The sequence below is a fragment of the Aspergillus brasiliensis genome, assembly GCF_001889945.1.
Source record: "Aspergillus brasiliensis CBS 101740 unplaced genomic scaffold ASPBRscaffold_7, whole genome shotgun sequence".
Classification (NCBI taxonomy): domain Eukaryota; kingdom Fungi; phylum Ascomycota; class Eurotiomycetes; order Eurotiales; family Aspergillaceae; genus Aspergillus; species Aspergillus brasiliensis.
Window position 1 is genome coordinate 1130155 of NW_027137448.1, and position 12527 is coordinate 1142681.

Consider the following 12527-nt stretch of genomic DNA (forward strand, 5'->3'; position numbering starts at 1 on the left):
GTGAATAGTAGTGAAGATGAAAAGGAAGTAATGAACGATGTTCACTACCCCAGCTAGTATTTACCAGGGATGGGATGCTGAAGAGAACAAGAGAAAAATTAATCCTGAAGAATCCCCCTCCCCACCAACCCTCTTTATATATCCCATCTCTCCCATCCCATTTCACACACCTAATCCCCCCTAAAGTCTAAAGAAAGTAACATAGCTAACCGCCCTGTGCATCCTAGCATCCTGCAGGGTCTAACTCAACCCAACTCAATATCCTCACACAAATACACTCCGTACGGAGTAGAGAAGGGGGATAGTTATCCAAAAATAAACACACACGGGATAAACGGGATAGAGATAGCACTGCATCCGAGAAAGATCATTGGCTGATGCTGTGACGTGCCAAGCAGAGGGGGAGGGGGAGATGAGCTGTATGCCAAGATGTGATAGTTTGGGAGTCAGTGTGTGATTGGATGGGATTGGTGGTGGTGGTGGTGCCTGGGATACTAAGTGATGGGACGGTGTTTAGGCAGCGATTTTTGTAGGGATCTATCTATCTAGATTCCTTGCTAGCTTGCTGAATCGCTTTATAGGTTAGGGGTAGGACTATATTTAGATTGGTAGTAGATACTGTAGAGACATTGTTGTTGTGGTTGGTGTTGGTGCTGGTGGTTTAATAGTAGTAGTGAGGGAGGGATTGGACTATTATTAGCGGTAAGTTGGTGTATATATAGGGTAAGTTAGTACTTGGTAGTACTGAGGAACTTAATGAGGGATTTTTCGTCGGGGTCAATATCTGGAGTGAAGAATCGTAGTGCTGTAGGCGATTGTTTAGATTTAGAGGAGGTGTTAGGTGTAAGATAGTGTAATCTTGTACTACTTGATTGTAAGACGGCTGAGGATGTGTGGATGCCACAGTAGAATAATACTGCAGTAAACTCTCTTGTCTAGATGTTGGCATCATGTAGCTGCTACATGCTCATGAAAAAAATCCACATAATCAAAAATACTCCTCTTATACCTCCTCTCCCAGGTCCCATCCGTGCGATTCACACTCTGCATGCCATACTGATTCGCAAAACTCCCAAACTCATTATTATCCAGATAACTCCACGCCAACGCGCCAATCACATTGACTCCATCTTCATGAATCGCTTTCAGCGTCTCCTGCAAGAAGTCCTGGTAATATAGCGTCCGCTCCAGATCATACCGCTGGGCGTCGCCGTCCTTCAATGAGTCGTCGAACGGGTTGAATCCAAATTCGGAGATCACAATTCCCGACGGCTTGAATGTGTTCCAGACATAGCCGAGTTGCTGCCGGACGTATTGGGGCGCGATGGAGGCGTACGCGTTGGACATGTCGCCCATGAGCCATCCGTCCGATTGGGTCATCGATAGAGTGGCGCACTCGGGCCAGGCGGAGTTGGAGGAGTTGGCTGCGCAGGCGGAGATGCCTTCTGGAGGGGGGAGGGCAAATTGCGCGACGTAAGGGTCGAAGGCCCAGAAGTCGATGGTGTTGTTGATGGTGGAGAGTTGGGAGTCGGTGAGCGGGGTGAGGTTTAGGTTGGGGGTGTTGAGGACAGTGGAAGGGAATTGTTCGCCCAGGAATAATGGGTTGGCCATGATTCCCAGTATAAAGTCCTGGTATCGGAGGGCGGCGTCGACGTGACTACTGTTGGCGGGGTCGAGGGGAACGGCGAGGTTGTTGGCGAATTTCATGGTGATTTGCCCCGTGCCTTGCAGCTCTTCTTTGTACCAGTGGTAGACTGCCGCGTGGGCGGTTAGGATGTGAGTGAGGTCGTTGTAGGAGCTGAAGGACATGCCGATGCCGATGTTGGGCTCGTTGAAGGTCACCCAGTAAGGGACGCGGTCGGCGTACCGGGTCATTACTTGCTTCGCGTAGTAGAGGAAGTTGTCCGTGAGGGTGGTCCAGTCGCCTGCTTGGGCCGCTGGGAAGTCGAAGTGGCTTAGGGTTACGATGGGAGTGATGCCGTATTCGAGACAGGTGTTGATCATGTCGTCGTAGTGCTGGAGGCCCTCGGTGTTGATGGGGGAGCCGGCGACGCCGAAGGGGACGATGCGTGGCCAGGCGATGCTGAAGGAGAGATATGGGATGCCGATGGCGGCCAGTCGCGCGATATCTTGTTTGTACATGTAGTAGCTGAGGTCGGCGATGTTGGCATCTGAAGCGTTGTCGTTACTCTGGATGGCGCCGACGGTGTCTAGAGCCGATGGGCCACGACCTTCGAGTTGCAGGCCCCCTTCGATCTGCCATGCGGAGGATGCGACACCCCAGATGAAATCCGGGGGAAGCTTCAGATCCGCAAGATCGATCTTGTTGTACAGAGCAGGAGGGTATATCAGCTCGCTGGAGGGAACTGGCGTAGGAGATACGGTAGTTGTGATCGGGGGCGCTGAAGTATATGACAGGTTGGCCCACAATGCAGCATACGCACTCTGGCCATACTGTCCGTCTGGAGAGAGAGTCTGACTCGTCTGCAAGGAGTATGTGGTATAGGTCACGTTGCTGAGAAGCAGGGTTGAGGCTTCGCTGAATGCTGGAGCGAACGGCGTAGCAAAAGACAGCGGTGCACTCAATGAAGTCGCATAGCGAGTTGACGTGACCTGCGTGTAGGTAAAGGAGCTGTAGGAGTATGAGGTTGCCTTTGTAGCCTCAGATTTCTGCGTCACAGGCGATGCATAGGCGAGCTGGCTGCTGCCAACTACACTAAGCAATAGCAAGCTGAGAGGGTCAATCATCTTCAAGAAGCCACTTTTGAATGCCTGAGCGCAACGGCTCTTCTGCAGATTTGTACCTCTCCTTCGCTATTTATGCCTCTGACGCCATTTGGTCGGGTGCGAGAGACGGCAATTCCCCGGATAATTTGCCTCTCGTAGGCTATAGGATCGTGAGATTTGGCTATTTGCGATGTCCATGGGCACCTTCGCTCCCACTAGTAACATCATGTCCTGCGGAGAAGTGTTGCGGCAACGCACTGGCAATGAGAGCCGAGGTGGAGAGATGATCCCCCACAATCTGAACTCAAAGCAGCAAAGCTGGGATTCTTGCCAGGGTAAAGTGTGGGGTAATGCATCAGCACGGTCCTCGTGGGCATAGCAGAGAAGGACGGATTATGGGAGGATTCGGCTGTGTCTGCATGGATTAGGAGACGCATTTGGGTGGTTGAAGGTTGAGGTAGGTAAAGAGACGATTAGGTTGCCGTGGAGTAACACGGAAGTTGACACCATAAGCTACTACCTTAGCAATATGGCTACACGGATAAATAGTATACTGTCAAGCCACTGAAAAAGATTTGAATATACGTTCAAGCGTCCCACATATTGGGCTCTCATCTTCAAACTAAGATTCCATTACGAGAACAAATTTAATTGTTTGTTGACCTCTTCGATTATACACATAAAGTTCGTGTGCCTGTTGCCTCGCTAGTGGCTTCCATTGTCTCAAGTCTCGCGAGATCGCTATAGCTTCCTACGCGGCGGACTCCAGGAACTCCTTCCACGTCTGTAAAGAAACAAGGCCTTGGAAGAATCGACGGGCAAATGAAGGCGGACGCAGTGTATGACATAACCTGCACTTCGAAGGATGCGGTGGCTGCCAATCCACTGGCAAGCCATTGCCCACAGCCTGAAAGAATTCAGAGTATGAACGCGGCGTCAGCAAATGCGTGCTCCATACCCACATGGTAGGATCCTTCAAATCGATTTCAGAAAGATCAGGACCCCAGAATAAGGATCCTTTGTCTTGGCCTCGCAGGAAGTTGATGTATCGAGCATCCATCCGTGGTGAGGCGAAATCAGTCTCGGACAGATTTGTAGCCTGCACTGCTGATGCCGACTTCAACACCCTCGTAACAGCAGCATGCAGATTACAGGACGAATTTCCCACATATAGATAGTGCTCAAAGATATCATGAAGAATGGGCATAGCTTCCTTCACAACTGCCCGACCAATGGACTCGAGGATCTGGATGATATCTGGGAAAAGACTGGTCGGGCGCGTCTCTTCCAAAAGCATGTCCATGAGATATCGTTTGACGAACTCATTTGGCGTCTTGTTGGAAGCCAAGGTGCCTTGACCATTCTCCATGCTCCAGCAAGTCCCTGGCAATGGTATGTCTTTCTTCACCAGTAGATGCAAATCCCGGCGAAGCCTCTGGACAATAAGAGCGTCTCCCCTTAAGAGAAACTTGCAAGATTGGCACACTTGATAAAACGAATGATCTGCGAGGCCTGTACGACGCCGCGTCATCCATGGCACAACGGTTTGGTTGTGACATCGGGTGCATTCGATAGGAAGAGTCTCCGGATCATCAAGATTATACCAGCACAACTTTGTCGTGCTTTCGAAGTGGCGTTTGCCGGAATCTGGACACGAATACGTAAGACTATCCGGATCAATACATTGTGAAACTAGCTGAAGGGGGAATCCTTCGTCCCATAGTGACATCTTTCTATGTCGAAAGCAATCCTCTCCGAAGGCTTTACAATGTAGCGTCAAAGCATGAAAGACCATCAGAATATCTATACCGAACTAGTCAGTCACCTTCTTTCAATGAGTTCGCCAGGCACCGACCTAATGGAGGTAACTGATCACTTGTCCATGTCCAACTGCCTTGGTTCCCGGACGGCTTCTCCGACACTGGACTTGATTCAAAATCTGGCATCTCCGGATCTGCTGGAAGATGAGTCCACCAAACGAAGAATCGATGAAGAGCCCGTGAGACATAGATTGACCATCGGCGTTCCTCCGCCATGGACTGTCGAACTATCGGGTCTACTTCAGATTGGATTTCGTGGCCATACTCCGTCTTAAATAAACCTGCCGTTTTCGATATTGTCTCTTTCAAATGCAAGAAACATCGGAGCAGTAGTTGATGTTGGTGACATGCCTGCGAAGACACGATGGGTGCCGCCTTTTGCAGCAACGGTGTGGCCTCGGAGGCCTCCCCGGCCGCGAGTGTCTTCTCACCCTCAACAACCATGGTGTCTCTGTATTATGATCGTAAAACTGAAAAGGAAGATGTGAGGTGTAAATGCTCCCCAGGCACAAGGCTCCGCCACCAAGACCGATCGTGTTAGTAGTGAGACCCTAGCACGATGAGAATCCGCCTATCACGGTTCGCATAGCTGATCCCTGGGCGCTTACTGAGGTACTATGATGACACCTCCCCATTTGTGACTCAGACCCTTCTTATAAGGCTGCTCTACAGGAGACCATGAGTGGTGAATATTGCCCAATGTTGCCGTTTATGATGGCTGATCTTCACTATCAAGATTAGTTTGATTCACTCCAGTTCCTGCTACATTCTAATATGATAGCACGGCTCGACGGATTCACTGCGATGCAACGTGCTAGTGCGTATGGCTGCTCGGTTCAGCTGGGTAAGGAAATTCCGATTTCGCGACCCTCTCATGGTCTGATTCAGCACTAGTCAAGTCCATCATACTGCTCCACATCCTGTGGAATCCACTGCCCACAAATTTCTTGTTTTAGTGGCTCGGCAGTCTATGCGAGCCGTCTTATTGTTTGGTAGGGCTTAGCTGCCTGGTTGAGTAGATGTAGTAAGAACCGAAAAACAACTCATATGAAACCGTGAGACAGCCGGTACATGACCATCTCATTGCTGACGCGCTGTGGCCCACTTGAGGATATATTGTGGGCAGTGTGGATCTGCAAAACGTGCAGTAATTACTCAGTACTAGGACCCCTCAAATTGCAAGCCTGAAGGAAAATTGCTCCGCGAACGCGTGGTGAAGGAGAAAATGGCTCTTAGTAATAAGTGACGTCGCCAATGAACCTCATGGACATTGCTATTGTGTTAGTGTTGTATCCGATCTGTATATTGTCAATTTCCCGCGCACATACCCTCGCGACTGCAACACGGATTGACTGGACAGTATCGCTGTGAGTGTAGCTCACAAGGAGTGCTATACCAAACACAAAGCCATTCTCGGTAAAGGAAGGTATACCGACTTCAATAGCGCGGATATCTCTCTTCCGATTGCCAGGACCCTGCATTAGAAGTGCAATCCTTCTGGAGAGACCCTGCTTACAAGGATCCACCGGTTCTTCTTGGTTCAATCACTATACATTAGCACATCACATTGCCCAATGAACAGCTCATGTAACCATCCTACATTTGTCCCTTGGTCTCTTCAGACAAGCCTTGGCTGTTGATCCGACCAAGGCTGATTCAGACCTCGGGCGTCGCTCGCAAGTCAATCATTCTCATTCATTGGGCTTGACACTGACGACCTTCGCTGTTCCTTCTGGCCTCGCTGAGCCCGTCCCAACACGGGCATTGTCATCTGTATGGCCACGGCTTATATCGGAGCTTACATCGCAGGGATCATATCAGGTTGAAAGCGGTCACTACTGTGGGGTGGTGAGTAGGCCAACATGGATTTCAATATCTGCGACGCTTGTGATGGGGCAATTGGCATGCTCCTGTCAAACTGCCAGGTCTAATAACGGGAGACTCGGCATGGAACACTGCAGGCCATCAAGAGATCATTGGCTGCTAGCACTCGACACAGGGCGTGCCTTCTTGACTGATGACTGAGTGTATAATTCTGACAGGATGCACTAATTCCCTGAGCGTTACATCGTGCTGCTAGTGATCTGTGCATAGCCCATGTTGGTCATCTTGAAGGTTGCGAAATCGCATGAGTAGGACTCAGTCCTGCCTTCGCCTGACTCTGAAATCGGAGGAGTCTGAGCCATGAGCGATCTATTGAGTTGCAGTCAAATCCGGTCTCAAGACATAAATTGGGCCTCCTCCCCAAGAAAATTCTCTCCAGCATCGAACAGGCAAGACAATAATCATACATCTCTTTGCATCGCAATCTGTGAAAACCCTTACAAAATGGTCCGAATCAATCTTTTTGGGACGCCTCTGTCCCCTATACTTGCCCTTGGTCTTGCAACTTGCGCCGTTGCCGTTGTTGATAAGTGGACCCCAGAGAGCTTCAACTGGAGTGCCCTGAACCCAGGCCCACGGGAAAATTGGAAGGGCCTCTATTTAAACCACAATGGCACCGCGGCACATATTCACGAGCTAGCCGTGACCACCGGCGCTGATGTGAGAACGACAGAGGACGTCACTCTCGTGGTGGCCCCTTGGGCCATTGGTCTAGCATGGCATGCCTTCAACCTTGTTCTCACTGGCGCTGGCCTGGCAAGCACCATCAAAACCTGCGTTCAAAACGAGGGTGAAGCCGACAACATCTTTTACTGCATCACTGGACTTCTCAGTACCATTATTGGCGTGGGTGGTGAGGTGTCCGCAGCCAAGAAGTTCGCTCAGTCCAAAGGATATTTGGGCGTTGCAGCGAACGCCTGGCTGCAGTCTGGTCTCGAACAAATTGACCTGCAGACGTTTGCACGAGACCTAGATAGTCTGCCCGCAGAGAATATGACTTCACAAAAAGCCCACAACCACTTCGTTCACAACGCTTTGCGCGGCTTGTCGACAGATGAGGTCAACTTCGTCGGATACGCACCCGATTCTCATAAGCTGGCCCGCCGTGACTCCAGTGTCCATCCCTTTGCGCCAATATTCCGCTTTAACCACCACAAGTATGGTCCGATGGAGCTCACCTCTCGTGATACCGGCGAAGGTGGTGTGCACTTCACCATCTCATACGCGGATCATCCCACCCACCACGCGACGCAGGAGAAACGCGACGAATTTTACAAGCATGAGCGACTCAATGAGCACTTGATGGAGGGCCGCTTTAGTTCTGACGCCTCCAGCGCCGACCCGGGAGAGATTTCTTTCAATGGAGCCGACGCCTTTAGCCAAATCGAAAGCCAAGTTGAGTGCTTCGCAGGCACAGAGTGGAACGAGGGCAATGTGCTTTCCGTCCAGATGTATGATCAAGCCAACCATGCGACGTTCGGGTTTGCCTCTATTGGTATCTTCCCAGACAACAGTGTGGACTCTGGACTTCAAGGCTTTGAGCCTCGAGGAATGCCTTTGACGGGTGGTCAGGATTGCTGATTTCCAGATATCCTGTTTATCGAGTATGATGTGTATCTGTTCTCGCATGTTGGTGTGCTATTCAACAGTAGTGTTCAGAGTTCAGGCCATCGCTCAGCAAGGGGGCTTTCAATGGGGTGATCTGGTGAGAATGCAGTCAATTGATGGATCTATATTTGCTCACAACAAATATGAGTCGGGCTGTCGTCGGACGCCAGTACTTACAGCATCAAAGATATATATCCGATGGATGAAGTCTGCTCAATGACCTCAGGAATGGGTCATATTTCCTGATTGTAATCCATGTTGATCAATAAATAGAATTTAAAATTGATACGAAAAGTAGTAGTCCAGACTGCTAGGACTCCTGTCAGGTAAGAAGCCTAGCGGTTCCAACGTGAACGATAAGTTAGATCACGAGTAAACACAATAAAGGTGCCCGACACCTCAGGCACCAACCGTCTCCGCGGACTCCTCCGCCATTCCAATCATCAAGCTTGGTTCGTAACTAGTCCAATTGCTTGCTTGACTGTTTGTCGCCGATCGGTCTCTAATCAACCCAACCCTCGATATCACCACTACCACCTCACCAATCTACCCTTCCACCCTCACATACAAACAAAATGACCTCTCTCAATCAAGACCAAATCAAAACCCTCGAACAATCTCGCCAACGCCTCATCCAACTCACCCATTCCCTCGCCTCCCTCATAACCAGTCTCAATCAAAGCGATCCTCTCCCCTCATGGTATGCCCCCCACCTCAATGCTGTCTCCATAACCCCCATCCCAGATCCAACTCACTGATCTGATAATATGAACAGGACATCCCTCCAATCCCAAGCAACCATCATCTCCAACAACCTCCTCACCATCTCCGACCACCTCTCCGACAACCGCGACCTCCTATCCAACATCGTCGCCTACCCGGACGCATCCTACCCGTCGCGCATCCCCGCCAACAACGTCGCTCTCGAGCAAGTTCTGCGCACGAAACTAGATCCCCGCGTTGAGGACTGGGTGGCGCGCGGTCGTCGCGCGGGTGCACCGACTACTACCTCTGACACGGGGGCTGGAGCACTGGGACAATACCACACGAATAATGGACAGGGATTACTGAGTGATGAGGCGATTGCGGAATTGTGGGATTGGGCGCCTGTCGCGGCGAATGAGGAGGCTAGGAAGAGGAATTGGGGTGGGAATTATACGTTGGAAGAGCGGGAGATGGGGATTGAGAATGTGGTTACGGGGTTGAGCAGGGTGTTGGAGGATGATGATGAAGAGGATGAGAGTGATAGTGAAGAGGGAGAGGGCGAGGCGGATGAGATGGAGGTTGTCGGGGTGAGGAGGAGGTCCGGAGCTGGGGCTGGACTGGAGTTTGATATCGCTGCTGCGAATACTGGGTCTGGTGCTGCTGCCGGGGCTAAGATGGTTGCGCCGGTGGTGCCGTTGGATGAGATCCTGAGGTTTATGACTACGGGAGCTGCGCCGGGACAGCGGTGAATGTCTACTATGTTGCAATGTTTGCGGTAGGTCAAAATAAAATTAAAACTCTATAACAGAATTGGTGCAAAGTAGACCAAAGGTAACTAACCCCGGCGTCGAGTGGTGGGCGTCTTGCCTGATGGCTTGGGCGACGCCCCCGAGCTGGTGGCGGTGACAGGCGCTTTCACAGGAGTAGGCGCTGCAACAGGCTTCTTCTCCTTCTTCTGGGACTTGGCCGGGCTGTTCCAGTAGTACAGCATCTGGCCGGCCAGGATGAGGTTGAGGGTGAATCCGGCAATGAAGCCGTACAGAATCAGCTTGTCGTCGACCTCTTGGAGGGTGGTGAAGATGCGAGACAGGGAACCGGCGAGGTAGTTGAAGACCTGACCATGAGTTAGTAAACGATTACCGACAAATAACGAGGTGCACCTACTGCAAAAGCACTCAGCTGGCCAGTACCGCCTTCGCGCCAAATGGTATAGATTTGAGGCGCCTTGCTCGCCACACCCAAAGCTCCAGCTCCAGCCTGCAACATAGCCATGGTCTGCGCATCCACCAGAGTCTGATCAAAGAGCAGCGCGTACACGCTGGCTGCCACGACAGCAATGAACGCCGCTGCAGCAGAAGACCGGCCGGCGAATGTCAACACCAGCACACCCACCACGACATCTTGCACCGCAATCAGAGCCGTTTCACCAAAGGTGCTGAACGGGAACTGGTTGCGCACGCTATACGACAGCGTGATCAGCAGACTGGCGGTCTCGAGGGCGTAGGAAACGAATGAGACACCGGCCGAGGAGCGGGAGCCGATCAGCTTGAGGATCTGGGGGACCTTGACGATGCCGCTAGCTCCGACGATGGCGATACCGAGAGCCTTCGAAATTGCAAGGGAGGTACAGGCGGGGTCCTTGCTCACGTCAAGGTCGACCACGAGGCTGTTGTGGCAGGAGGAGCCGATCAGCGAAATGATCGCATCGTGAACCGGCTCGGGCACGGCCGAAACGATAGGGCGGAGGAGGGGTTGGAGGGGATCGACGATGGTTTTCTGGATCGCGTCCATGTTGACTGAAGATGAGGACCGTGAGATTGAAGCAAGAGGTCCGACGAGGCTAGCGGGGAGGTGGTTGACTAGAAGAATGGCGGACGACGCAAGGACAACAAAAAAGACCAACAAAGAACCAACGCATCTCCGGAATTGCGGGTTTGGTCGCTCCCGTCCACCGCGGCTTTTCTTCGTCTTGCGGCTTGAGCTTCAACTTCCGCTGCATGGATTCGGAAACCTGGTTGACCAGAACCACAGCAGGACTCCGCCATGAGTCTCCTTCGGTCCTCGTTGCGGAGGATAGGGTCGCCAGGCGATCCTAGCAGGATATGCTCCCAATGTCTTCTACATCGAAATCGGACCCCTCGATCTTTCCCCGCCGCTCTCCGCACCTTCACCTCGTCCTATCGATCTCACTCGGGCATTGCAGACGGCCATTCCGCTCAGTCGGCTCTAAATAAGACTTACTTCTCCGCCAATCGCGCAGAAGATGGCTCTGCGAGCAAGAATGGCTTGGTCTCTTCGCTCTCCGGCGGCAATGTCTCCAACGCAACATCCTCTACTCTCCCATCAGACCACCGCGTCAATGCCTCCACGTCTGCCCCCGAACCCACACAACCAGAGCTCCCTCATCGTCGGAGGAAGCGTTTAAAGGAAGAAGCGAATATCCAAGACGCCGATCCTGAACATGTCATCCCCCCCGATGCCTCCGCACAGCTATCCGCCTTCTCATCCGCCCAACCCACCTCTTCCCTCCGCCGCAAGATGGCGGCCTTCCTCGCCCTCTGCAAGCCCCGTCTCTCCGTCCTCATCGTGCTGAGTACCACTTCCGCCTATGGCTTGTATCCGATCTCATCCCTCCTCACGCTCGACCCGGCCATGACTCCGCTACCGACCCTCTCCACCTCAACATTAACCTTCCTCTACCTGACGGCGGGGACCTTCCTTTCCAGCTGCAGCGCCAACTCCATCAACATGTTCCTGGAGCCGAAATACGATGCTCTCATGTCGCGCACCCGCAACCGGCCTCTTGTCCGCGGCCTCATTTCCCGCCGTGCTGCCGTCCTGTTCGCCCTTGCGACAGCTATCACCGGTGTAGGCATGCTCTATTTCGGCACCAACCCCACCGTCGCGGCTCTCTCAGCCAGCAATATCATCCTATACGGCTTCATCTACACTCCCCTCAAGCGCCTCCACGTCATTAACACCTGGGTCGGTGCCATTGTAGGCGGCATTCCCCCATTGATGGGCTGGGTTGCTGCCGCCGGCCAAACCGCCACGACGGGCCATGACACCTGGCGCGACATGCTCTTTAGCGAAGACAGCATCGGTGGCTGGCTGCTTGGCGGTATTCTGTTTGCCTGGCAATTCCCCCACTTCAATGCCTTGTCTCATACCATCCGCGAGGAGTACAAGCGCGCCGGCTACAAGATGCTCTGCTGGAAAAACCCCGCCATGAACGCCCGCGTCGCGCTGCGCTATTCCGTCCTCATGTTCCCCATCTCCATTGGCCTCTGGTGGGTCGGAGTTGTCGGCCACGGATTCTTGGTTAGCAGCTCCGTCGCCAATGCTTGGTTGGTGAAGGAGGCGTACCATTTCTGGAAGCACCAGGGCGCCAACGGAACGGCGAGAGGTCTCTTCTGGGCTAGTATCTGGCAGCTGCCAGTGTTGCTGGTAGGTGCCCTCGTCACCAAGAAGGGTCTCTGGGACGGCGTATGGCGGAAGGCTTTCGGACAGCCGGAAGAGCTAGATGATGAGTATGTGTATATTGACGAGGAAGAGGAATCTGCTGCTGCTGCTGCTGCGACTACCTCGCCTTCCAACGCGGTGGCGACTCGTGCAGTATGATCGAATTCCTGCTTCGATCGAAAACGAATGAAAGAGAGAAATCCAGAAAAAGAGGGAGGATATAGTGAACTCCTCATTACTCACCATTCATCTTATATGTATTACATGGAAGTATTAGATTCCCTTTTTGGTCGGCGTTTTGTATAACAGCAGCTACTATGA

General features: G+C 52.2%; 7 protein-coding genes across 7 annotated transcripts; 3 read left to right on the top strand and 4 right to left on the bottom strand.

Moving 5' to 3' along the window:
- Window positions 1-812: 812 nt before the first annotated feature.
- On the bottom strand, window positions 813-3232 carry ASPBRDRAFT_44129 (uncharacterized protein). Its single transcript, XM_067625124.1, has one exon. The coding sequence runs from the start codon at window positions 2746-2748 to the stop codon at window positions 949-951; it is 1800 nt and encodes a 599-aa protein (XP_067478447.1). The 5' UTR covers window positions 2749-3232; the 3' UTR covers window positions 813-948.
- Window positions 3233-3478: 246 nt separating this feature from the next.
- On the bottom strand, window positions 3479-4456 carry ASPBRDRAFT_126602 (uncharacterized protein; the record flags this gene model as incomplete). The annotated part of the gene is made up of 1 exon (XM_067617883.1): window positions 3479-4456. The coding sequence occupies one exon, from the start codon at window positions 4454-4456 to the stop codon at window positions 3479-3481; it is 978 nt and encodes a 325-aa protein (XP_067478448.1).
- Window positions 4423-5232, bottom strand: ASPBRDRAFT_44132 (uncharacterized protein; the record flags this gene model as incomplete). The annotated part of the gene is made up of 1 exon (XM_067625125.1): window positions 4423-5232. A coding segment is annotated over exon 1 (443 nt), but the record flags the coding sequence as incomplete, so codon positions are not given.
- Window positions 5233-6875: 1643 nt separating this feature from the next.
- Window positions 6876-8012, top strand: ASPBRDRAFT_30930 (uncharacterized protein; the record flags this gene model as incomplete). The annotated part of the gene is made up of 1 exon (XM_067622836.1): window positions 6876-8012. The coding sequence occupies one exon, from the start codon at window positions 6876-6878 to the stop codon at window positions 8010-8012; it is 1137 nt and encodes a 378-aa protein (XP_067478450.1).
- A 443-nt stretch (window positions 8013-8455) lies between these two features.
- Window positions 8456-9493, top strand: med8 (RNA polymerase II mediator complex subunit MED8; the record flags this gene model as incomplete). Its single annotated transcript, XM_067619901.1, has 2 exons — window positions 8456-8739; window positions 8815-9493. The coding sequence occupies exons 1-2, from the start codon at window positions 8615-8617 to the stop codon at window positions 9491-9493; spliced, it is 804 nt and encodes a 267-aa protein (XP_067478451.1). The 5' UTR covers window positions 8456-8614.
- Window positions 9494-9579: 86 nt separating this feature from the next.
- ASPBRDRAFT_127484 (putative monosaccharide-P-dolichol utilization protein) lies at window positions 9580-10535 on the bottom strand (the record flags this gene model as incomplete). Its single annotated transcript, XM_067617976.1, has 2 exons — window positions 9580-9858; window positions 9909-10535. The coding sequence occupies 2 exons, from the start codon at window positions 10533-10535 to the stop codon at window positions 9580-9582; spliced, it is 906 nt and encodes a 301-aa protein (XP_067478452.1).
- Window positions 10536-10787: 252 nt separating this feature from the next.
- cox10 (protoheme IX farnesyltransferase) lies at window positions 10788-12365 on the top strand (the record flags this gene model as incomplete). The annotated part of the gene is made up of 1 exon (XM_067621019.1): window positions 10788-12365. One exon carries the CDS (start codon window positions 10788-10790, stop codon window positions 12363-12365), a length of 1578 nt encoding a protein of 525 aa, XP_067478453.1.
- Between the last annotated feature and the right edge of the window lie 162 nt (window positions 12366-12527).

Coding starts and splice junctions, on each gene's coding strand:
- ASPBRDRAFT_44129 (XM_067625124.1), bottom strand. CDS start 2,748: ATGATTGACCCTCTCAGCTTGCTATTGCTTAGTGTAGTTGGCAGCAGC.